Source organism: Macaca mulatta, chromosome 2, assembly GCF_049350105.2.
Source record: "Macaca mulatta isolate MMU2019108-1 chromosome 2, T2T-MMU8v2.0, whole genome shotgun sequence".
Lineage (NCBI taxonomy): Eukaryota > Metazoa > Chordata > Mammalia > Primates > Cercopithecidae > Macaca > Macaca mulatta.
In genome coordinates this window covers 58,925,954-58,952,121 of record NC_133407.1, presented here as the reverse complement: position 1 = coordinate 58,952,121, position 26,168 = coordinate 58,925,954, and the positions used below count along the sequence as shown (strand labels likewise).

Below are 26,168 nucleotides of genomic sequence, written 5' to 3'. Positions count from 1 at the left end.
AAAATAAATGGATGCAATGGGATGCAATGGGATCTTTCTCACATGAGCTCCTTCAGAGCGGGAACACTGATGCTCCTTCGGTTTCCTCCCTCAGCTTCTTAATAATTTATAAAACTCTAAACATTAAGGCACTCTTTGACCTTCTTACGTCTATTGTAAGAAAACACACCAGAATTAAAAGGGATGCACTTTTAGTAGTTGAAGACATCTTTAATGGCCATTCTACTTCTTTTAACTCCTTCTTTCCCTGGGCAAAGTACTGTTAGTTCTCCTGGGCGATATGGTTTCCAGGCACCTTACTATTTTTTTTTTTTCTTTTTTTCTGGCTTTGTTCCAGTTTGTTAAAGCCTTTTATGAAATATGATCTCATAGCCAGGCATGGTGGCTCACGCCTATAATTCCAGCACTTTGGGAGGCTGAGGCAGGCGGCTCACCTGAGGTCAGGAGTTTGAGACCAGCTTGATGTGATGATGCATGGTTGTAATCCCAGCTACTCAGGAGGCTGCAGCAGGAGAATTGCTTGAACCCGGGAAACAGAGATTGTAGTGAGCCGAGATCACACCACTGCACTCCAGCCTGGGCAACAGAGCGAGACTCTGTCTCAAAAAAAAAAAAAAAAAAAAAAGTCTCCAGAGTAGCGCAATATATTCTCCTTAGGGCCTGCTTTAGGACAATCTGTCCTTCACTTCTCTTGCTCTAGATTTTGTTCCTAAAAATGTTACCTTAGTTTGATCTTGTTTTTTGTTTTTTGGTGGTGAGGAGACCAGGTTGCACTTTTTCTGTTTTTGTGTGTTTGTTTTAGCAGCAGTGTTATACTTTTACTCATTTTGAGTTCACAGTTCCCTAAAATCTCTAAATATCTCCCATATAAGCACTATAGGTATTAATTTGTTCTCTCCCATCCTTCATTAGTTTTGGGGAGTACATGAAGAGTCTTTACAATTTAGTTCATGATTTTGGTTGTCAGAATCTTTTTGAATACTTATCCTGACTTCCAGCAGTCATATCCTTCCAGACAACCAGCCCTCCTGATGTTTGTTCCTTATGCTATCATTCAAGTCATTCGTGAGCATATTAAACTGGAGGTCAGAGTTCCATAGATTACCCCTAGAGTACCACTTTCCATTGAGGTTGATTAATTCATTGGTATTCCCTTAGTGTTTTCACTAAACCGTGTTGGGAACCATCTGACTATGTGGATATTTAATCTGTATTTCTCTGTTTTTCTCATAAACTTGTCATAAGCAACTTTGTCCCGTGATTCAAATTCTTTGTGGTTTGATTTAGCATTTCTCCTCTCTTTTGTTTACATTCTGCATATTTCACATTCTTGAATGAATATTGAAAGTAGATCCAGAAGCTTTTTCCTCCCAACTTTTTCTCCTAAAAAATTTTGTCACATTCATTTTCCTTTCACCTAAATTCACCAGTTGTTAACATTTTGCTACAGTTGTATTCTCTCTCCCTTTGTGAAACCAATTCAAAGCAAGTTGCAGACATCATGTGACATCGTCCATAAATACTTCATAGTGTGCTTCCTAAGAGCAAGGATGTTCTCCTACATACCCACATTAATATTAGCACATCTAATACATTTAACATTTCTGCAGCAATCTTACATACAATAAAGTTCATATTCAGATGTATTTTCTAAAAAATGTCCTTTATTGTTTTTTTTCCCAATCCAACATTCAGTCAAGGATCATGCATTATATTTAGTTGTTATGTCTCATTAGACTCCTTTAATCTAGAATACTACTCCTTTTTTTTTTTTTTTTTTTTTTTGAGACGGAGTCTTGCTCTGTCACCCAGGCTGGAGTGCAGTGGCCGGATCTCAGCTCACTGCAAGCCCCGCCTCCCAGGTTCACGCCATTCTCCTGCCTCAGCCTCCCGAGTAGCTGGGACTACAGGCGCCCGCCACCTCGCCCGGCTAGTTTTTTGTATTTCTTAATAGAGACGAGGTTTCACCGTGTTAGCCAGGATGGTCTCGATCTCCTGACCTTGTGATCCACCCGTCTCGGCCTCCCAAAGTGCTGGGATTACAGGCTTGAGCCACCGCGCCCGGCCTCTTTTTTTTTTTTTTTGAGACATAGTCTCGCTCTGTCACCAGGCTGGAGTGCAGTGGCACGATCTCAGTTCACTGCAACCTCCACCTCCCAAGTTCAAGCGATTCTCCTGCCTCAGCCTCCTGAGTAGCTGGGACTACAGGTACGCACCACCACACCCAGCTAATTTTTGTATTTTTAGTAGAGATGGGGTTTCACCATGTTGGCCAGGATGGTCTCCATCTATTGACCTCATGATCCATCCCCCTCGGCCTCCCAAAGTGCTGGGATTACAGATATGAACCGCCACATCCAGCCATTACTCCTACTTAAAAACAATTTTTGTCTTTCATGATGCTGACATTTTTAGAGTCCAAGCCAGTTGTCTTTTAATATGTTCCATAATCTGAATTTATTTCTTTCCTTGTGAGATTCAACCTAAGCATTTTGGCAAGAAGGTGATGATATGTACTTCCTAGTTTATGACATCAGAATTCATGAGGCAGCAGGATTGTTTGAGGCAGGAGGATTGTTTGAGCCCAGGAGTTTGAGATCAGCCTGGGCGACAAGTGAAGACACCATCTCTACAAAAAATTTAAAAATTAACCAGGTGTAGTGGTGCACACCTGTAGTCCTACTTGGGGGGCTGTGGCAGGGGGATTACTTGAGCCCAGGAGGTCAAGGCTACAGTTGAGCCAGGATTATGCTGCTGAGCTGCAGCCTGGGCCACAGAACGAGGCCCTGTCTGAAAAAACAGATCTGTAATGTTAGTTTGTCCTTTAATATTATCATATCTAATAAAATTAACAATAATCTCTTAGAATCATCTAATACCCAGTCTATAGTCAGAAGATCTTGATTCTATGATTTTTAAAAATAGATGATCTATTCAAATAGTCTATTATATGTTATATTTCTTAAATCTCATTTATTTTGTAATACGTTCCCACCCTTTTTTTCCAATGCCATTGTTTTGTTGGGAGAACGAAGTGATTTATTCTATAGTATATTCCACATTCTGGGTTTGTCTCCTACATTATTCTTGTTTATAAAAATCTTCAGTTCAACTTTACTGTCATAGGAAGTTGGGTACTAATTTATTTATTTATTTTTTGACAGAGTCAGGTTCTCGCTCTGTCACCCAGGCTGGAGTTTAGTGGCACTGTCATGGCTCTCTGTAACCTTAAACTCCTGGGCTCAAGTGACCCTCCTGTTCTATGTTACCATGCCCAGCTGATTTTTACATTTTTTTTCTGGAGATGGTGTCTCACTATGTTGCCCAGGCTGGTCTCAAACTTCTGGCCTCAAGTAACCCTCCAACTAAGCCTCCCAGAATGCTGGAATTATAGGATAAGCCATCGTGCCTGGCTTTTCCTTCTGTTATGTGAGCCTCTTAGCTAGCCATAATTATGATCAAAGCTTGTAGTATTGTCAATGTGGAAAAAAGTAGGCATAAAGTATTGATTGATCCCAAGATATCACCTAAGTGTTAGGGATTGTAGTACATTCCTAATGTTGGCCTTTTTTTCTTTTTTAAATGTGCCTTTTCTCCTACAAGATAAAAAAAATGATAAGAAAAAAATCTCGTTGGTTAAGGTTCTAATTTAATTTGACTGAGCTTTATTTAAGTTTTCCCATCAATATATGCATGAATAGATTGTACTTACGTGGAATAAGCTGGAGACTGTTTAACCAGATTTGTGTGGTGCCAGGCACAGATAGATACTCAATGTCTTTTGACGAATTGTGTCCTATTTTGAGGTTACAAGCTTTTCGAAGTTAGGAGTCTGTTTAATGTTCTTTATGTAGTGGCTTGAAAATAGTGAATAAGGATTTGTAAATAATGTTTCCATAAACACATTTGATTAAATCATATTAAAGTAATATAAAATTAGGAACTAAATTTTAAAATGTTGATGGTTATGTCTAATTGTGAAATGTTTTGATAATTTGACATTTTAAATTTTGAAATGACAATAATAATAAGTGGTTATATTTTTCTCCTTGTAAATCCATAGACATCAAAATTTACAAGCGCTTCAGATATTCCAGTAGAATTTATAAGAAGAAATGTTAAACTACGTGGACGATTACGCCGAATAACTGAGAATGGTTTAGAAATTGAACATATACCTATTACTTTACCTATTATAGCTTCGTTGAGAAGTAAGTAAGGTACAAGATTAATGAAACTAAATAACTATTGTGGTCTTCTTTTATTAGATGTTATTTATAAAATATCAAAAAAAAAAGTCATTTTAATTCCTAATAACTCTCCATTGTCCATGAGAAAGTCTCAATTTTTGGCCTTATATATTAGGAGGTGCTTAATTTGGCTCAGATTTCCTTTTTTCTTTTACTTCTTTTTTTCCTTTTTCTTTCTTTTTTTTTTTGAGATAGGGTTTCACTCTTGTTGCCCAGGCTGGAGTGCAATGGCACGGTCTCAGCTCACTGCAACCTCCGCCTCCCAGGTTCAAGTAATTCTCCTGCCTCAGCCTCCCGAGTAACTGGGATTACAGGCATGCGCCACCACACCCTGCTAATTTTCTATTTTTAGTAGAGACGGGGTTTTTCCATGTTGGCCAGGCGGGTGTTGGACTCCTGGCCTCAGGTGATCCTCCCGCCTTGGCCTCCAAAAGTGCTGGGATTACAGGCGTGAGCCACCACACCTGGCCCCTTCGTTCCTTTTTAAATTCAACTATTCAGTCATTCAGTCATTCATTTCACAAATGTTGGGCACCTATTATGGTCTAGGACCTAAGCTAATTGTACAATGTTGGGTAAAACAAACAAAGTTCCTTTAACCCTTGAAGCTTACAGTCTAGGTGGAAGATAGACAACAGACAAATGAAAAGTTGTGCTAAGAGCTATGAAGAAAAGGAGCAGGATACTAGGATAATTCTGGGTGGTCTTGGGGTGGCAGTAATAGAATCTATACATATAGAGTAGTCAGAGAAGGCCACATTGAGGAATTGTTATTTAATCAGGTACCTGAAGAATTAAGAGGAGGCTAGCTAGGAAGAGCATAGGTGAGAAAGAGCATGATGCTTTTGACAAGACATACCAAGACTCCTGTGTTTGAGATACAGGGAGGAAGGGTGTAAGCCAGGGGTATCCAATGTTTTGGCTTCCCTGGGCCATACTGGAAGAAGAAAAATTTTCTTGGGCCACACATTAAATACACTAATGATAGCTGATGAGCTAAAAAAAAAAAAGCAAAACAATATCATAATGCTTTAAGAAAGTTTACAAATTTGTGTTGGGACATATTCAAAGCCGTCCTGGGCTGCATGTGGCCCACAGGCTGCAGATTGGACAAGTTTGGTATAAGATACCACTTTCCTGCTGCAATTCCCATTTCTCCTTGCTTCACATCAAAGCCCCTAGGCACACACAGACTTTCCTGCTGCTTATATGCATTCTCATAACCCTGGGCCTGGCTCTTTGCTTGGAGTGTCTTGGCCTCTGTTGAACATCAATTGATTCTTTAGGATCTGGCTCAACTGTCAGCTCTTTTGTGAAGCCTCCTTAACTGCCAGGCTGAATTAGCCTCTTTCTTTACTATACCCCACAACAATTTATGATACATACACTGCAATTATAGTACTTATTCACCTTTTTCTGCTATTGTTATGTATTTAGGTTTATATTCCTCACTGAACTGTGAGCCCCTGATGGGCAAGGTTTTCTCCTTTTCATTTTGGTATTCAAAGTCCCTAGAAAAATACTTATTAGCCAATAGAGACTTGGTAAAATTTGTCAAATGGATTAATTTAGTTCTATTTATGGCTCTTCTTAATATTCTGATTTTATGAAGAAAGGAGTTCCTTTTTAAAATCCCAAGGTGAACGAATATCACTCTCTTCAATAACGTACAACTATAAAGGAACAAGATTGATTTTTCCCCACCAAACATACTTGATACAATTAATTCTTTTAGTAAACCAAAGAGAACTTACACAGTTTTAATGAGTGTTGCTCCCTGAAGAGAGATTACCAAGGATGGCCTTTTTTGACCATCTCAGCTCTAAGTAGGATTTACACTTCGCAAGTCCTTTAGCTTCTCAGTTGTTGTAATAATTTAAATCTCCCCTGTCTGATAGTAATGACTCATCAGAGCTTAGCCAGCCAGATCATCACTTGTGGTTATCCAGGCTATGCATTGCATGTCTACAGGGGTGATATTCAACAGAAATCTGCCTCCTGAAATCATGCAATGCCACAGCACTGTAATTGCCATATATGATTTTTATTATTAATGGGTCTCACAACAAATAATAAAGTGATTATGTAATTTGGTACATAGAATCTGAATTTTAGAGTCTAAGGGAGCCTTAGAAGTTCCTTAAATTCCCACTTTTCTCCTCCACTTATTTTAATATTTTCTACAGAGATTAAATGCCATCTAGCTAATAATGTTGAAATCAAAGCTAGAAAACAGATTTTCCATCACTCAGTTCAGAACTGCATGTTCTATAGACATGTAGAAGTTAAAGAAACAGATGATAAATGTCTCATACCTCTCAACAGATATTAACCACTACAAATGTCATGATAGTGCTAATGCCTGTTTTGTGACTAACATAAACTGCTTATGTGAAAAAGATTATTTTGCACTTTCAGACATGAAACCTATTTACCTGTAAAATTGTTTTAGAGCTAGAAAGTTGTTACCCAAACACCATTTTGAATGATACGATAAGTTGCTAGAGCATAGTCGTCATTTTAAAATAGTTAATTAAAAACTCCTTATGTTCCTTTCACCATTTTTACTTCTTGATTTATGTAATAGAAATAGGTGTTTATTCTATTTCTGAGGAGGGCTGAGATCCAGGTCCTAAAAATGGAGATCATTCTTACCAAGAAGCTTTGGTTCAAATGACTCAACATAGTAGTAGAGGCTGCATGGTGTAGTAGAACACAGATTGGTGTGTGAAGCTGTGTTCTGTTTCTGCTTTTGGTCTGTGGTTCCCACCACCATCAAACAAGAGAGTTATAAGATTTCTAAGACTCCTTTCTAATGGCAATTCTGTGCCACCTATCCCTTCTGTGATCTTATTTTTGGTGTGTGTGAATGAGGAGGCGCGCGCACACACACACACACACACACACACACACACACACAGCCTAAACATTTTATGAAGTGAAACATTTAGAATACTTAATTCCTCCAATTATTACTGAATTCCTGCGCTGTTGCTACAGTCTCAGTACAGCGGCAAAGAAAATGGGCACACACTTACAGTAGTCATAAAACCTGCAGTCTAGTGAGGAAATTATTCAAAGCTTCTCTTATCCCTGATGGTAAAAAAAAAAAAAAATGTTTTTGACATAGGTGTAGATGATTCTGCTGTCATACAACTTCCTGTGTCTCATGAAGTTGTACATTGTTATGAATCCACTTATAGTATTTTATAGATCTAGAGTTATTTTAAAAAAATCAGTTTTTGTATTATGTCCTATCTCTCTAAAAACCTTAAAAATATTTAGCCACAAAGTTTCCCACTCATCTCATGAGGCAGAAATATAACAGACTCCCTAGTTGGGGTTTGCTTCAGTTTTCATCTTATGTCTGTAGTTTTTCTAGATAATCATGATCCTTCCCTTACTTGACATAGTCACTCTCTACTCCCTTCTGCTTCTCTGTGTATTTGAAACACCCAAGTCCCACCTTATATTTATTGATTGATTTTGAGACTGGGTCTTGCTCTGTCCCCCAGGCTGGAGTGCAGTGGTGCGATCACGGCTCACTGCAGCCTCCTCCTTTCAAGCCAAAGCAATTCTCTTACCTCAGCTTCCTAAGCAGCTAGGACTGCAGGAGTGCACCATCATGTCCACTAATTTTTAAGTTTATTTTTTGTAGAAATGGGGTCTTGCTGTGTTTCCCAGGCCCTTCTTGAACTTCTGGGTTCAAGACACTGGCCCACCTCTACCTCCTAAAGTGCTGAGATTACAGGCTGAGCCACTGCATCTGGCCAAGTTCTACCTTTTTGATAGAGTTCTCTTGGCCTACTCCACTGGAGCCTAAGTTCTCCCCTCCTAACCAGCACCTACTGTGTCATCCCATCTATTATGAATTGGGCTTTATTTACTTATTTATTTTTGATGTTTGTATAAACGATTTATTGAAGGGCTGAGAATATAGAGGGATTAATGTCACTGTAACACAAAACTAAAAAATTCATAGGTTAGAAATCAAAGACCAGGTGGTGGTGGCTTTTGCCAGTATTTCCAGCACTTTGAGAGGCTGAAGCAGGAGGATCCCTTGAGCCCAAGAATTTGAGACCAGCCCTGGCAACATTGTGAAACTCTGTCTCTACAAAAAAATTTTAAAAATTAGCGATGGCTCATACCTGTAATCCAGCACTTTGGGAGGCTGAAGCGGGTGGATCGCTTGAGTCCAGGAGTTTGAGACCAGCCTGGGCTACATGGTGAAACCCTGTCTCTACAAAAAATACAAAGATTAGCAAAGTGTGGTGGTGCAGGTCTGTAGTCCCAGATACTTGGGAGGCTGAGACAAGAGGATTGCTTGAACCCAGGAAGCAGAGGTTGCACTGAGTCAAGATCATGCCACTGCACTCCAGCCTGGGTAACAGAATGAGAGGTGATTTCAAAAAATAAACAAATAAACAAAAAAATTAGCTGGGCCTGATGGCATGTGCCTGTTGTCCTGGTTACTTGGGAGGCTGATATGGGAGGATTGCTTGAGCCTGGGAGGTTGAGGCTACAGTGAGCCATGATCATACCACTGCACTCCAGCCTGGGTGGCAGAGCAAAACCAGATCTCCACACCACACACACACACACACACACACACACACAGTGGTTCATGCCTGTAATCCCAGCACTTTGGGAGGCTGAGGTGGGCAGATAACTTGAGGTCAGGAGTTCAAGGCCAGTCTGGCAAATATGGTAAAACCGCCTTTCTACTAAAAATACAAAATTAGCTTGGGGTGGTGGTGGGGGTGTGGTGGCATGCGCTGGTAATTCCAGCTACTCAGGAAGCTGAGGCAGGAGAATCACTTGAGGCAGAGGTTGTAGTGAGCCAAGATTGCACCACTGCACTCCTTCCTGGGTGACAAAGAAACTGCATCTCAAAAAAAATAAAAAATAGGCCGGGCGCGGTGGCTCAAGCCTGTAATCCCAGCACTTTGGGAGGCCGAGACGGGCGGATCACGAGGTCAGGAGATCGAGGCCATCCTGGCTAACACCGTGAAACCCCGTCTCTACTAAAAATACAAAAAACTAGCCGGGCGAGGTGGCGGGCGCCTGTAGTCCCAGCTACTTGGGAGGCTGAGGCAGGAGAATGGCGTAAACCCGGGAGGCGGAGCTTGCAGTGAGCTGAGATCCGGCCACTGCACTCCAGCCCTGGCTACAGAGCAAGACTCCGTCTCAAAAAAAATAAATAAATAAATAAATAAAAGTAACATTTGCTTTTTCAAAAAAGTAATTTTTTTCTGGAAGATTTATTTTTAAATTCTTATTGATCACATTATATTTTAAATACTCAATGGAGAATTTGCTAGTTTAAAGGAATGGAATGACCTTTGTCAAGTAAATAATTAGGATATTAATACTTAGGTTGATAGTGTTTTATTAGATTAACGGACTATCCACTTCAAGGTTTTGGTCCCAAAAGCTTTGGTCTCAAAGACTATGGGGTTGACACAGGATTTTTTGGCTCTGCTTCCCCAGAGACCTCCACAGCTGGTGATGCCCCTGCCTGGACCTTGCTTGGCCCTGGGCTTGCCACAGGAGGTATTCTGCCCCCTTGGCCCGGTGGGTTGCACTTGGCTTGCACCCTGGTCTGGACCCTATGCTCATTTCCACTTGCCATTTAGTGGGTCATGATTCTTGTCCCACATCCAAGAATGAGGTTAGCTGACCGCTGGTGGGTGAGCAAGGCAAAATTTTGTTGAGTGAACAAAACAACTGTCAGCAGAGAGGGTGCCTGAGTTGTGTAACCCCACCCCCAGCACCTGAAGTCAGGTAGTCCCCTGCCGGAAGACAGGCAGTCTCAAAGTGTGGCTGAGTTTGGGGCTTTTTAGGCTCAGAATGGGTGAGTGCATGCTAATTGGTTTGCGATATGCAAAAAAGGCTAAAAAAAGGGCACCACTAAAAGATGAGCATGACAGTGCAAAAACCAATTAGGGAAGGGTAGCTATATGTAAAATAGGTGAAGGGTGGGGATCAATCACAGGAAAGCGCACCAAACAAGAAAAGAGGTTGTCTATCCAGTCCATGGATTTATCTGAGACTTGTAGCTCGTTTTTCAGGCTTTAAACTGTATTTGGTTTGAAGGTCAGGTTTCACTGGGCACCTGCCCCTATCTGCCTGGGAATTTGACTGTCTCCTGCCGCTATCAGGATGTCTTACTGCAAGAGGATTGATGGTGTTGGCAACATTAAAGGGTTGGAGAGAGACCTCAGAATTTTCAGGCTTTCTGTAACTCATTATGTACTAAGATTTGATATCATTTAATCTTTGTTGTATGTACTACCTTAATCTAATTTGTGTATTTACTTATTGTAACACAAAGTTTTTGTAAAAGTATGACCATTCTACAAATACCTTATTTTTTCTTCTTCTTCTTTTTTTTTTTTTTTTTTTGAGACAGTCTCACTCTATCGCCCAGGCTGGAGTGCAGTGGCGCAATCTCAGCTCACTTCAGCCTCTGCCTCCTAGATTCAAGTGATTCTCGTGCCTCAGCCTCCTGAGTAGCTGGGATTACAGGCACGCACCACCATGCCCAGCTAATTTTTGTGTTTTTTTGTTTGTTTGTTTTTGAGAGGGAGGTTCGCTCTTGTTGCCCAGGCTGGAGTGCAATGGCATGATCTCGGCTCACTGCAAACTTTGCCTCCCAAGTTCAAGCAATTCTCCTGCCTCAGCCTCCAAAGCAGCTGTAATTACAGGCTTGTGCCACCATGCCTGGCTAATTTTGTATTTTTAGTAGAGATGGGGTTTCACCATGTTGGTCAGGCTGGTCTTGAATTCCTAACCTCAGGTGATCCACCTGCCTCAGCCTCACAAAGTGCTGGGATTACAGGTGTGAGCCACCACGCCTGGCCTTAAATTTTGTATTTTTAGTAGAGATGGGGTTTTACCATGTTGGCCAGACTGATCTTGAACTCCTGACCTCAGGTGATCCGCCCTCCTCGGCCTCCCAAAGGGCTGGGATTACAGGCGTGAGGCACTGCACCTGGCCTTCTTTATTTTGAGATAAGTTCTTGCCCTGTCGCCTAGGCTGGAGTGCAGGAGTGCAATTGCTTATACCTTTTGATGCTTCTCAAACTAAAATTCCAGGACACGTTTTAAGAAGCCTGTATCCTGAACACTTTTTTTTTTTTTTTTTGTCAAATACTATAACAGTGTTCTAGGCTATCTTCTTGAACTAAAGTATTACTTCTTTCCTGGAGAATAGATGGATTTAACTTTATATTTTCAACCATTATGTAAGAGCTTAATGTATGTTAAATGTATAATTTTTTTTAAGACACTAAGTTTTTTTTTGTCAGCTGTTATCCATTTTTGGAAAGTTATAAACTTTTTCTAAAGTAAAATCTTGTTATTAAAGTTACATTGGTTAAAATTCTATCAAGGGTTTGGGTAAATAGGTCTTCTTCATATTATGCTTCTTAGAATATCAGTTGATAAAATCCTGTCTAGAAGTCAGTTTTGCAAAATGTATAAGCATAACAGTGTTGATGTAGATCAATATTTGTTGAGAAGGGACGACATCTTCAATAAGTGAAAAAGCAATTTCTGTGGTTCTTTTGGTGGTAATAGCCCATATTATTAAACTGAAGGTCTATAGCTTTATGTGTGTATATGTAAAAATAAGCATGGGAGGTTGAAAAAAGAAGGTTAAATTAGTTAAATCTCACTTCCTGTTCTGAAGCTTACTGAAATGGATTTTTGAAGGCTGGGTGCGGTGGCTCATGCCTGTAATCCCAGCACTTTGGGAGGCCAAGGTGGGTGGATCACTTGAAGCCAGGGGTTTTGAGACCAGCTTGGCCAACATAACGAGACCCTGTCTCTACTAAAAATGCAACAATCAGCCGGGCATGATGGTGCATGCCTGTAATCCCAGCTACTCAGGAGGCTGAGGCACGAGAATCACTTGAACCTGGGAGGCAGAGATTGCAGTGAACCAAGATTGCGCCACCTTACTCCAACCTGGGTGACAGAGTGAGAGCCTGTTTCAAGAAAAAAAAAAAGAAAAAAATAAAAGAAAAGAAAGAAATGGGTTTTTGAAATTACTCTGTTATGTATACTTGTATTGTTTTAAAAGAAAACTTGAATATAGAAATAAATGGGTCTACATTTAGAGAGACTGGGTATTTATAAATAAACATAATATATTTGTTTATGTTTTGGAGGCCAAATGACTGGAATTTGCTTTTACAACATGCTGTTAAAGCTGAACTCTTTTCTACCTCACCTTTTTAGAGGAGCCACGTGGTGCTTTGCTGGTTAAGCTGGCTGGAGTAGAACTCACTGAAACTGGGAAGGCATGGTTACAAAAAGAGCTAAAACCTTCCCAATTACTATGGTTCCAACTTCTTGGAAAGGAGAATTCAGCACTCTTTTGCTATCTTTTAGTGAATAAGGTAAGCAGTGTGAAGAAACAACTAGCAATATCTTATTCTTCTTATTACTTATGTGTAAACACTTATTTAACTAGAACTTTGGATATATAATGGGACTGACTTTTTTTTTGCTTTTTTAAACTGCTACGGATAGTGATTATGCATAGAGAACTAGGTGTCTTATATACAAATTTTATTTTTGTTATATATGTAATTTATGTTTATTATAGAAAAAATAAAATTAAGAAAAAAGAAAAACTTCAAATTATTATTTTTTATTATTATTATTTATTTATTTATTTTTAGATGGAGTCTCGCCCTGTTGCCGGGCTGCAGTGCAGTGGCACGATCTTGGCTCACTGTAACCTCCACCTCCCACGGGTTCAAGTGATTCTCCTGCCTCAGCCTCCCGAGTAGTTGGGACTACAGGGGCCCGCCACCATGCCCAGCTAATTTTTGTATTTTTAGTGGAGATGGGGTTTCACCATGCTGACCAGGATGGTCTTAATATCTTGACCTTGTGATCCACCCACCTCGGCCTCCCAAAGTGCTGGGATTACAGGCATGAGCCACTGCGCCTGGCCTATTATTTATTATTATTATTTTTTGAAACAGAGTCTCACTCTGTTGCCCAGGCTGGAGTGCAGTGTCATGATCTTGGTTCACTGCAACCTCTACTTCCCAGGTTTAAGCAATTCTGCTGCCTCAGCCTCCCGAGTAGCTGGGACTAGAGGTGCACACCACTACGCCTGGCTAATTTTTTGTATTTTTAAGTAGAATGAAGTTTCGCCATGTTGGCCAGGCGCGTCTCGAACTCCTGACCTCAGGTGATCCGCCTGCTTTAGCCTCCCAAAGTGCTGGCAATATAGGCATGAGCCACCATGGCCATAAGCTTCAAATTATTAATGACTCTGGGCATTGCTAATTTAGGAAGTATCATTATATGTTTGTTTATGTATGGGTATATTACATCATGCTTGTTACTATAAACCACTTGTTGAGTGAGGCTTGTCAGCTGGAAACTACAAACAGCCAGGGTGTTTCCTGAGGGTTTGCTTAGTCTGGTCCAATATGTTGTTGATAGGTCTGTCTAAGTGTATAAATCTTTGAACCATAAAGTTGAACATTCTTAGGTACTAGTTCTGATCAGTGATGAGTCATTTAAAGATATTGCCTCAGAGTTTTCTTACCTTTATAATTGGCCATAGCCATTATAAAACTGGAAATGACAGTTTCATCTTTGTTGCTGAATCACTGTCCCGAATCCCTGGATGTGTCTTACTCCAGATTTTTTTGGTGGGCCATCAGATAGGTTTTTATACCTTGATCACTTCTATGATATTCAGCTCTTAAAATTATAATTATGAGCTGGGTACAGTCACTTGTGCCTGTAATCCCAGCAACTCAGGAGGCTGAGGTGGGAGGAATGCTTCAGCCTACACAGTCGAGACTGCAGTGAGCTATGATCGCGCCACTATACTTCAACCTGGGCGACAGAGACAGACCCCTTCTTTTAAATAAAATAAGATGATTAGAATTTTGACCATTTTAATTCTTAAAAGCTTTTTGAATTATTAATAGAAAGCTTAATGAAATTCCTTAATTTTTGCATGTCCAGATGATATTCAGTACTTTCAAAATAAGAATTATCTAAAACTAATTAATTGAAGTATCTTATATTTTAAAAGTAAGTTTAAAAGTAAGTTAATAAAGGCTGGGCATGGTGACTCATGCCTGTAATCTCAGCACTTTGGGAGGCTGAGGCCGGCAGTATACTTGAGGTGAGGAGTTCGAGACCACCCTGGCCAACTTGGTGAAACCCTGTCACTACTAAAAATACAAAAATTAGCTAGGCATGGTGCTGGGTGCCTGGAATCCCAGCTACTCAGGAGGCTGAGGCAAGAGAATCGCTTGAACCCTGGAGGCGGAGGTTACAGTGAGCCGAGATTGTGCCACTGCACTCCAGCCTGGGTGACAGAGTGAGACTCCGCTTCAAAAAAAACAAAAACAAAAACAAAAAAAAGTAAGTTAATAATACAAAGTTGCCGGGCGCGGTGGCTCAAGCCTGTAATCCCAGCACTTTGGGAGGCCGAGGCGGGCGGATCACAAGGTCAGGAGATCGAGACCACAGTGAAACCCCGTCTCTACTAAAAATACAAAAAATTAGCCGGGCGCGGTGGCGGGCGCCTGTAGTCCCAGCTACTCAGGAGGCTGAGGCAGGAAAATGGCGGGAACCCGGGAGGCGGAGCTTGCAGTGAGCCGAGATCGCGCCACTGCACTCCAGCCTGGGCAACAGCGTGAGACTCCGTCTCAAAAAAAAAAAAAAAAAAAAAAATAATACAAAGTTGTATAAAACATCCCAAAGGCCTTACAAAAATATTAGCTTTTAAATTAAAGAGTATAATTACCAAAAAAAGGAGATAATTATGATGATGATAAAGATAGCAGTGATGTATATTTTGAGGGTCAACATGTGCCAGACGCTGAGCTAAGGTGCCATGCTTATATTATGTCACTTATCTTCAAAACCACTCTACAGGGTTGTTGTTTTTATTCCCACTTTCAGGTGAGACTTTTAGGGAAACTGATTGTCTTGATCAGGGTAACCCAGAAGAAGAGCCTGTATTCAAACCCAACTCTTCCTGGCTCCTGAGCCTACATTTCATCTTATAAGCATATCTCTATTTTATCTCGCTTCCTAGTTGACCAAACTACGCTATACACATAGAGTGATAATTTACTTCTCCTGTTTGAATTTTGCTAATGTGTGAGGTGGACTTTTAATTCTTCTGAGTTTGGTTCAAGGGAATGAGCTTATAAGATTTGAAAGATTTAGAAAAATATAATTGCTTTATAACTGTTATCATGTACTAAAAATTTCTGAATTTGAAGGAACAGAATTTTATTAACCCTTTGTTAAGATTAAAATCCCACAAGGATTGTAGAAGTATCTAGGCAGGATCTCCTTTTATTTATTTATTTATTTTCCCGAGATGGAGCCTTGCTCTGTCACCCAGGATGGAGTGCAATGGCGCGATCTCGGCTCACTGCAATCTCCGCCTCCCGCGTTCAAGCAATTCTCCTGCCTCAGCCTCCTGAGTGGCTGGGATTACAGGCGCCTGCCACCACACCCGGCTAATTTTTGTGTTTTTTTAGTAGAGGCAGAGTTTCACCTTGTTGGCCAGGCTGGTCTCGAACTCCTGACCTCGTGATCCGCCTGCCTCGGCCTCCCAAAGTGTTGAGATTAACAGGCATGAGCCACTGCGCCCCGCCAGGATCTCCTTTATACAGTAAATTAATGAAAAAAAAAATCCCATTTATCCAGTTTCATTAGGAGGTGAGGTATTCCATGAATGAAATTTCCTGTAGGATGAAGACTCAATGGCCCAAACTATTTTTGTGTTAATTTTGAGGGAGGTCTTTTAAAAGTGTATTTACTTGCCAGTGCTGTCCAAAACACTGGAATTCTGAACCTCATTTAACAGTTCAGTGATGATTCAGTTCATTTTGCATTTGACCACTACTTTCAGTTTAGTTTCTCTTCGTCTCTTAGTTTCTTTTGCTGGTCCTGCTGTCACTCTGCCTATCTTGTGCATCCCACCTCCCCTCCATAGAACCACCGATAGACCAAAAACACATTTTTCGTACTTTATTGCTTCCTCACCACTTTGGGTGAGGAGAACAGTGAGTCTGTGGAGAATTCCATGGTATAAAAGAGTTAACTGATTTTGAGAAAGGGTCTCTTCTAGTAATAAAAATCCTTGGATTTAGCCAGAGCTGTTTTGGGGGAGCCTTGGGGACCATTTTTGCCTTTTCTTTGGAGGACTAAAATTGTTGAATGACTGATTTTTAAGGTAAATAAGATGTGATGGGTTTAACAACAATTATCTTAAATAATTGGTTTGTATTATTTTTAAATTCAAGGGTGGATATTTCAGCGTGAATCTGAATGAAGAAATTTTGAGAAGAGGTCTTGGCAAAACTGTTCTTGTTAAAGGGCTTAAATATGATTCTAAAATCTATTGGAGAGTTCACAGAAACTTACTTAAAGCTGAATTAACAGCCTTAAAAAAAGGAGAAGGAATATGGAAGGAAGACTCTGAAAAAGAAAGTTATTTGGAAAAATTAAAAGATTCCTGGAGAATATGGAAAAAGGACAGTTTTCTAAAAACAACAGGATCAGATTTCAACTTGAAAAAAGAAAGTTATTATGACAAACTTAGAAGGACTTATGAAATGTGGAAAGACAACATGAACAACTACTCCTTAATACTGAAGTTCAAAGAACTTATAAGTCGCATACACTTTCGTAGAAAAGGGTGAAACAGTCAAGAGATCTAGAGGTAACCTTCTCCAAAGAGTAAATATGTAAATATATGGACATTTTTGACTCAAAATGGGAGTTTTGCCAAATGATCAAAGTGTTAGTCTAATGGTATTTAAATATTAAAAAGAGATGATTATTATAATGTCAGAATTAATTTAAACAAATTATAATTAATTAATATGATTTTAGGAAAGATGAAATACTTCATGAGAAGTTACCAGGCTGAATGATTTATATATATAGCGCTACTGTGTGAAGAGAAAGTTTAACTCTTCACCACTATGTTGTTTTTAGTTATTTTGGGCAGCTATATTGAATTTTTTGTTTCTTTGTTTTGACACGAGGTTTCGCTCTTGTTGCCCAGGCTGGAGTGCAGTGGCGTGATCTCAGCTCACTGCAACCTCCTGTTTCCTGGGTTCAAGTGATTCTCCTGCCTCAGCCTCCCAAGTAGCGGGGATTACAGGCATGCGCCACCATGCCCAGCTAATTTTGTATTTTTAGTAGAGACGGGGTTTCTCCATGTTGGTCAGGCTGGTCTCGAACTCCCGACCTCAGATGATCTGCCCACCTCGGCCTCCCAAAGGGCTAGGATTACAGGCGTGAGCTACCCAGCCCAGCTTTTTTTGTTTTAACACGGAGTTTTGCTCTTGTCACCCAGGCTGCAGTGCAGTGGCGTGATCTTGGCTCACTGCAACCTCTGCCTCCTGGGTTCAAGTGATTCTTCTGCCTCAGCCACCCAAGTACCTGGGACTACAGGAGCTCATCATGAAGGCTGGCTAATTTTTGTATTGCCATATTGAATTTTTGTTTAAAGAAGATACATGTTTATTTTTCCAGTTTTATTACCTTTCACTATAATAAAGGAATTCATTATGCTTTATGTGCAAATTAGCTTTTTTCTCCTAACTGCTTTCTAATTGCTTGTGAATTTGGGGGCAGGGTCTCTTAGATCATTCCTTGTAATAAAGAATGGCTAATTTCTAACTGTTGTTAGATGAGGGGGCTAATCCAGAGGACAAAAACAATGTACTAGCTGGGCATGGTGGCTCAAGCCTGTAATCCCAGCACTTTGGGAGGCTGAGGTGGATGGATCACTTGAGGTCAGGAGTTCGAGACCAACGACCAGCCTGGCTTATATGGTGAAACCCCCGTCTCTACTAAAAATACAAAATTAGCCAGATGTGGTGGCTCACACCTGTAATCTCACGTACTTGGGAGGCTGAGGCAGGAGAATCGCTTCAACCTGGGAGGTAGAGGTTGCAGTGAGCCCAGATCACACCACTGCACTCCTGCCTGGGTGACAGAGCGAGACTCCGTTTCAAAAACAAAACAAACAAAAAAACAATGTACTGAGGATGGCAGCACAGAGGATAGAAAAAACTGAGATGCCTGACATTGTTGAGTCCTTGACGTAGCCAATACTTGAACTGCCCTGCTTCCCAATTTCTTGTTATTTGAGATAGCAATTAAAAAACTTGCTGATAAAATCATCTTGACAGTGTAAGCTTCTTTTTTTTTTTTTTTTTTTTTTTTTTTTTTGAGACGGAGTCTCGCTCTGTCGCCCAGGCTGGAGTGCAGTGGCGCGATCTCGGCTCACTGCAAGCTCTGCCTCCCGGGTTCCCGCCATTCTCCTGCCTCAGCCTCCTGAGTAGCTGGGACTACAGGCGCCCGCCACCTCGCCCGGCTGGTTTTTTGTATTTTTTAGTAGAGACGGGGTTTCACCGTGTTCGCCAGGATGGTCTCGATTTCCTGACCTCGTGATCCGCCCCTCTCGGCCTCCCAAAGTGCTGGGATTACAGGCTTGAGCCACCGCGCCCGGCCGACAGTGTAAGCTTCTTTCGCCAGGCCAGCAGTAATGCACTCACATCCACAAAGTCTATACAATTTTTTTTTTTTAATGGTTTATGATACCAAGAAAATTCAGACTTATCATCTAGTCCAGATAGTTGACTCCTGTTAGAATTAATAGCACAGAATGAGAAGTATACTGCTGCTGCTGCCTGACTCCTTTTTTTTTTTTTTTGAGGTGGAGTCTTGCCCTGTCGCCAGACTGGAGTGCAGGGTTCACTGCAACCTCTGCCTTCCCAAGTTCAAGGAATTCTCCTGCCTCAGCCTCCCGAGTAGCTGGGACTACAGGCACACGCCACCACGCCCAGCTAATTTTTACATTTTTATTAGAGATAGGGTTTCGCCATGTTGGCCAGGATGGTCTCGATCTCTTGACCTCGTGATCCGCCGGCCTCAGCCTCCCAAAGTGCTGGGATTACAGGTGTGAGCCACTGCGCCCGACCCTGACTCCTTCTTAGAACATAAGAAAATGGATTCTGCATCCTTTAGAAATTAAACATTCATTTTCAATGAGGTCCCAAATGTTCCAAAGATTTTATGTGTGAATGTGTTTTATTTCATGACCTTTCTTTGGGATAGGATAGGAAGTCACATCCTAGTTTTTATTTCCTGGTTTCTATGCCTCAATAGCTTTTTGTTTTAAGGGGATGTTTTATTTTTATTTACAGGGAAGTTAACCGAGTATATTTAAACTAGTTTTGTGGCAAGCTCTTGAGCCTTTTTCTTTTCCAACTTGACATTGTGAATTACAGAATTTGGACCTAAGTCATTGTCTTCTAGTGATGTCAGATTGTATCATAGTTATCACTGTAGTTAGTTCTGATGGCCTCTACCAGCTCAGCCAGCATACAACTATCTTTCCAGTTAAGCCGTATGAAAGTGAGACTGATGTAGGTCATCCTGTGACTTGATCTAACCTTTCCCTTGATGATGTAGTAGGGAACCCTGATTTTATGAACAAGATGAGCAATGAGAAATGCAGATCAAGGGGTCTCCTCTCATGTGCAGTCACTGTTGCTGTCTATTCTTGTTCTCCACTTAGACGGTGGCAGTATTCATACTTACGTGAAAATCATATGGTTCTTGGGTGGAGAATTTCCATTGACTGGCAGCTTTTTTTCTGGGCCTGCATTCACTTTTTCAGCCTGTCTCTGGTCAGTATCATAGAGCAGCTTGTTGGATAACCCAAGCACAAGCTGAACCGGGTAATTTTAGAAAAGCTAGATCTTTTGTCACTGGGATGGTTATAACAGGGCCATCTGGGCCGGGCGCGGTGGCTCAAGCCTGTAATCCCAGCACTTTGGGAGGCTGAGACGGGCGGATCACAAGGTCAGGAGATCGAGACCATCCTGGCTAACACGGCAAAACCCCGTCTCTACTAAAAACACAAAAAATTAGCCGGGCGAGGTGGCGGCGCCTGTGGTCCCAGCTACTCGGGAGGCTGAGGCAGGAGAATGGCGGGAACCCGGGAGGCGGAGCTTGCAGTGAGCTGAGATCTGGCCACTGCACTCCAGCCTGGGCGACAGAGCGAGACTCCATCTCAAAAAAAAAAAAAAAAAAAAAAAACAGGGCCATCTGAAAAAGTAAAAAGTCCCTATTAGGCTGGATATCAGACCAAAGCCCATACTCTTTGCCTTTCTTACATAGAGGATTTACTACTTTTTGGTCTTGTTGGGGCTCAGAACATGACACCCCAAAATGTGGCACCTTGGCATACTGAGTACTTTAAGTTGAAGGAAATTGAGAACACTGCAGAAGCAGGAAGGTCACTCTCTGACCTTCTGCCACCTTTCTTTCCTGAAGCAGGCCATAAAATAATTATCTGACCTGCCTCTCTTGAAAGTAGGTCAGAAGACCCTTATATCAGAGGGAGTCTTCTCTGTCCCCAGAGGCCAAGAAAAATCTGATCAAATCGGCCTTATTCCCCCAAGTTTATTTATTTTTGTTTTCGAGATGGGGTATTGCTCTGTCACCCAGGCTGGAGTGCAATGGCGTGATCTTGGCTTATTGCAACCTCTGCCTCCTGGGTTCAAGCGATTCTCCTGCCTCCCAAAGTCCTGGGAGCCTCCCAAATAACTGGGATTACAGGCGTGTACCACCACACCTGGCTAATTTTTGTATTTTTAGTAGAGACAGGGTTTTGCCATGTTGGCCAGGCTGGTCTCGAACTCCTAATCTCAGGTGATCCACCTGCCTCTGCCTCCCAAAGTCCTGGGATTACAGCTGTGAGCCACTGTGCCCAGCCAGCTCCCCCGAGTTTGATACCATTAGGTCGTACCCATTTGTCCTCTGCATGATCGTCCATAAATATACATAGTTTTCCCTGGGTTTTTGAGTCTTCATTTCTGATGGCTCTTATGTCATATAAAATTTATATTAAATAAATTTTTATAGGTTTTTCTCTTGTTAATCTGTCTTTTATGAGGGATGTCAGTCTGAATCTTGCGATGAGTGAGGAAAAGATACTATGATTTTCCCCTACAATCTTGTCTTTAAAAAAACAGGATCCATGGCCACTCTGTTTTCCTTTCGGCCTTCTTTTCTTTTGGTACTTTGGGTACCTAGACTTCCTTGCTTTTAAAATATTTTTCTATCAAATGAATTTGGTTCTTTGTTTCTAAAGGATTGGATTTTTTGGTTCTTTTCAGTCTCTTCTTAATTTACGTTTCCTTTTTTGGGGTTTTTCATTTTCTATTCATACTTTTTCTTTTTTTTTCTTTTTTTTTTTTGAGATGGAGTCTTGCTCTGTTGCCCAGACTGGAGTGCAGTGGCACAATCTCGGATCACTGCAACCCCCGCCTCCTGGGTTCACTCCATTCTCCTGCCTCAGCCTCCTGAGTAGCTGGGACTATAGGCGCTCGCCACTACGCCCGGCTAATTTTTTGTATTCTTTAGTAGAGACAGGGTTTCACTGTGTTAGCCAGGATGGTCTCGATTTCCTGACCTCATGATCCACCCACCTCAGCCTCCCAAAGTGCTGGCATGAGCCACCGCACTCGGCATACTTTTTCTTTTTTTCTTGAGGTGGAGTCTCACTCTGTCACCCATGCAGGAGTGCAGTGGCATGATCTCGGCTCACTGCAACCTCCATCTCCTCGGTTCAAGTGATTCTCCTGCCTCAACTTCCTGAGCAGCTGGGATTACAGGTGTGTGCCACCACACCTGGCTAATTTTTTTATTTTTAGCAGAGATGGGGTTTCGCCATGTTGGCCAGGCTGGTCTTGAACTCCTAATCTCAGGCAATCTGCCCACCTCAGCCTCCCAAAATGCTGTGATTACAGGCATGAGCCACTGTGCCTAGCCGGAAACACATGTACTCTTCCACTAAGTGATGGGAATGTCAGCTCTTATCCAGGCACTTCCTCTCTCTTGCCTCACTTCTCAAATCATGCCTCTTTCTTCTTGTCTCAGAAAAATGAAATGCTGGCAGGTCCAGTAGCTTAGCAAATTTCAGGAGAGACAATCATGATTTCCCAGGATAGCGGGATATGTAATACCCTCAGCCTTGTAAAAAGAGAAGGGAAGTGTTAATGTCAAATCTCCTCCCCCATTTGAATGGGAAAGGGAAAGGATGGTTGCTGCTCTGTAGACTCTAACTTTTCCACTCCTCCTTACTCCCAGACCTCTTCTCTTAGCTGGTACTTGTGAAACCTAAATCAGCTTGACTTCTCCCACTACTGGGAAGTCTGGGGATACTGCTGCCTGAAATACCGTCTTCTTAAAACTTGACTCAAAGGAAAATTAGAGCCATGGATCCCAACAGTGCTGCTGTTATGCCTGCTATATCTGGTAACTCCTGGAGTCCGGTAGAGATCCCAGTCAGTACCTCACACCAACCTAATATGCTTGCAAACCTGCTTTTAGAGAATTAACTGCACCGGGCACGGTGGCTCATGCCTGTAATCCCAGCACTTTGGGAGGCCGAGGCAGGCAGATCACTTGAGGCTAGGAGTTCGAGACCAGCCTCGCCAACATGGTAAAACCCTGTCTCTAATAAAAATACAAAAATTAGCCAGGTGTGGTGGCAGGTGCCTGTAGTCCCAGCTACTCGGAAGGCTGAGGCAGAGAATTGCTTAAACCCAGGAGGCGGAGGTGGCAATGAGCTGAGATCGTGCCACTGCACTCCAGCCTGGGTGACGGAGCAAGACTCCATCTCAAAAAAAGAATCAACTGCACTTGAGGCAGGCAGATAATGTTATGCAAGAGTTTTATCTTCTTCTGAATTGCTCCAGCATCATTTGGCTCCTCAACAACGTAAGGACTGCATCTTTGAGCTATAAGACCCTCCCTTGGGTAATTAAACTCTATGTGCTGTCAAGGGGCATGTTGTTGACACAGTTTGTCCCCAGTCCAGTGTTACATGTGCTAGCTACCATTTGTTAAAGTAGGCAGATAGCCAGAAATGAGCAGACAAGGGAGCTCCTCTGAGAAAAGTCCTGGAGATGCTGCCCACTAATAATCAGCACTGCCCACTCACAGTCAGCAAAAACAAAACAAAACAACAAAAAAACAAAACCCAGTGGCTACACAGGCTACTTCTGGCCTTATGGTTGGTCTCCTGCATTCCTAAAGGGTACGTATAAGGCCCAAGCCACAGATACCATGGTAGAAACTTTCCCTGCTGATGAGCATGTGCACTCCTCCAAAAATTCACCCTAGAGTAGCCTTTTGCTCATTATAATAGTAAAAAACACTCCCCTGGGTGGAGATTTTAAATGCTAATGAGACATGTGACATGTGTACTGGCATGTACAACCACAGAGCGTGCACGCCCAAAGAGACTTCCTGAAACATCTTGCGAGTAATATTCCCCTCACGCCCCTTTCTGAATAATCATGCAATATTCTCATAAAGAGAATCCTCCAGCACTAGCTGCTGCTGGCCTATTTTTTGAGACAGAGTCTTGCCTCTGTCGCTCAGGCTGGAGTGCGGTGGTGCGATCTTGGTTCCCTGCAAACTCTGCCTGCTGGGTTCAAGTGATTCTCCTGCATCAGCCTCCCGAGTACCTGGGACCACAGGCACACACCATCACACCTAGCTACATTTTTGCATTTTTAGTAGAGACAGGGTTTCACCATGTTTGCCAGGCTGGTGTTGAACTCCTGACCTCAAGTGATCCACCTGCCTTGGCCTCCCAAAGTGCTGGGATTACAGGTATAAGCCACCGCACCTGGCCTGCTGCTGGTTTCTTATTTCACCATGTACTGTCTCTTTACTTAAATGTTACTACTACTGTTTTTCCAGCTGGAGCAACCTAGAGCTGTTTTTCACTCCTCTCTAGGAATGTACTTTATCTTCCTTCAATAAACTCTGCTACTTAACCCTTGCTGTGCATCTCTTGGCTGAATTATTTCTTCCAAGTTAGACTAGAACTGAGAATTCCTGCACCTCCTGATAACACATTGACATAAAGAGGCTACGTGATTCAAGAAGCCAAGAAACAGCAGTGTTCTAGACGTTCAGGGTACCAACAGAAACAGTATTGCTTAGCCGTCATTAAAAGATATGACAGGGCTAGGCGCAGTGGCTCATGCCTGTAATCGCAGCACTTTGGGAGGCCGAGGTGGGCAGATCACTTGAGGTCAGGAGTTCCAGACCAGCCTGGCCAACATGATGAAACCCCATATCTACTAAAAATAAAAAAATTAACTGGGCGTGGTGGTGGGCGCCTGTAGTCCCAGCTACTCCAGAGGCTGAGGCAGAAGAATTGCTTGAACCCAGGAGGCGGAGGTTGCCGTGAGCTGAGATTGCACCACTGCTCTCCAGCCTGGTGACAGAGTGAGACTCCTTCTCAAAAAAGAAAAAAGAAATGACAGCTATACTAAGGGAGTGGCTACACTGCTGGGATAGTTGAGGAGGAGCTGGTTTCCTAGGAGATGCTTCTTAATGATATGGAGCTTCTCTAAAGTCACTACCAAGGCAGCTATTTCTTTTTCTTTTCTTTTTCTTTTTTTTTTTTGAGACAGAGTCTTGCTCTGTCGCCCAGACTGGAGCGCAGTGGCCGGATCTCGGCTCACTGCAAGCTCCGCCTCCCGGGTTTACGCCATTCTCCTGCCTCAGCCTCCCGAGTAGCTGGGACTACAGGCGCCCGCCACCTCGCCCGGCTAGTTTTTTGTATTTTTTAGTAGAGACGGGGTTTCACTGTGTTAGCCAGGATGGTCTCGATCTCCTGACCTCGTGATCCGCCCGTCTCAGCCTCCCAAAGTGCTGGGATTACAGGCTTGAGCCACCGCGCCCGGCCTCTTTTTCTTTTCTTTTTCTTTTTCTTTTTTTTTTGAGATGGAGTTTCACTCTTGTTGTCCAGGCTGGAGTGCAATGGCACGATCTCAGCTCACCTCAACCTCTGCCTCCCGGGTTCAAGCAATTCTCCTGCCTCAGCCTCCCGAGTAGCTGGGATTACAGGCATGTGCCACCATGCCCAGCTAATTTGGTATTTTTAGTTTCAGAGAAGGGGTTTCTTCATGTTGGTCAGGCTGGTCTCTAACTCCGAACCTCAGGTGATCCACCTACCTTGGCTTCCCGAAGTCCTGGGATTACAGGCATAAGCCACTGCACCCAGCCACCGAGGCAGCTATTTCTATGAAGGCAAATCACAGGGAGAAAGTAATACAAATTTATTAATATGAAAAGGCTGAAGAAAATAAAAAACTCAAGATTAATATTAAAATGGTTAAGGCCAGGCGCAGTGGCTCATGCCTGTAATCCTAACACTTTGGGAGGTCAAGGTGGGTGGATCACCTGAGGTCAGGAGTTTGAGACCACCCTGACCAACATGGTGAAACTCTGTCTCTACTAAAAATATAAAAATTAGCCAGATGTGGTAGCGGGCACCTGTAATCCCAGCTACTCAGGAAACTGAGGCAGGAAAATCGCTTGAACTGGGGAGGTGGAGGTTGTAGTGAGCCGAAATTGTGCCACTGTACTCCAGCCTGGGTGAAAGGGTAAGACTCTGTTTAAAAACAACTAAACAAATAAAAAATTAAAATTTTTTGTTTTAAAATTTTAAAACACCTGCCAGGCGAGGTGGTTCACCGCTATAATCCCAGCACTCTGGGAGGCTGAGGTGGGCAGATCACCTAAGGTCAGGAGTTCGAGACAAGCCTGGCCAACATGGCAAAACCTTGTCTCTACTAAAAATACAAAAATGACCCGGGCGTGGTGGTGGGCACCTGCAATCCCAATTACTTGTGAGGCTGAGACAGGAGAATTGCTTGAACCTGGGAGGCGGGGGTTGCAGTGAGCTGATTGTTGTGCCACTGCACTCCAGCCTGGGCGATAGAGCGAGACTTTGTGTTAAAAAAATAAAATAAAATAGGTTAAGAACAGAAATTTAACAGTAAAATAGTAAAAATGCTTTTT

General features: G+C 42.3%; 1 protein-coding gene across 7 annotated transcripts in view; it reads left to right on the top strand.

Moving 5' to 3' along the window:
* Positions 1 to 26,168, top strand: part of C2H3orf33 (chromosome 2 C3orf33 homolog) — a 61,124-nt gene that overhangs the window by 25,437 nt on the left and 9,519 nt on the right. For 5 of the 7 annotated variants that reach the window (XR_001443164.3, XR_013413612.1, XR_013413613.1 and 2 more), the window contains 3 exons: positions 4,064 to 4,211; positions 12,495 to 12,655; positions 16,559 to 16,977. Coding sequence is in view for 2 of the 7 variants with exons in the window: in XM_077991610.1 (XP_077847736.1) it covers positions 4,064 to 4,211; positions 12,495 to 12,655; positions 16,559 to 16,957 (708 nt within the window). In the remaining 5 variants the exon portion in view is untranslated. Of the gene's footprint in view, positions 1 to 4,063; positions 4,212 to 12,494; positions 12,656 to 16,558; positions 17,850 to 26,168 lie in introns of those variants that run through there. The other 2 variants (XM_077991610.1, XM_015131858.3) reach the window with 2 other exon arrangements.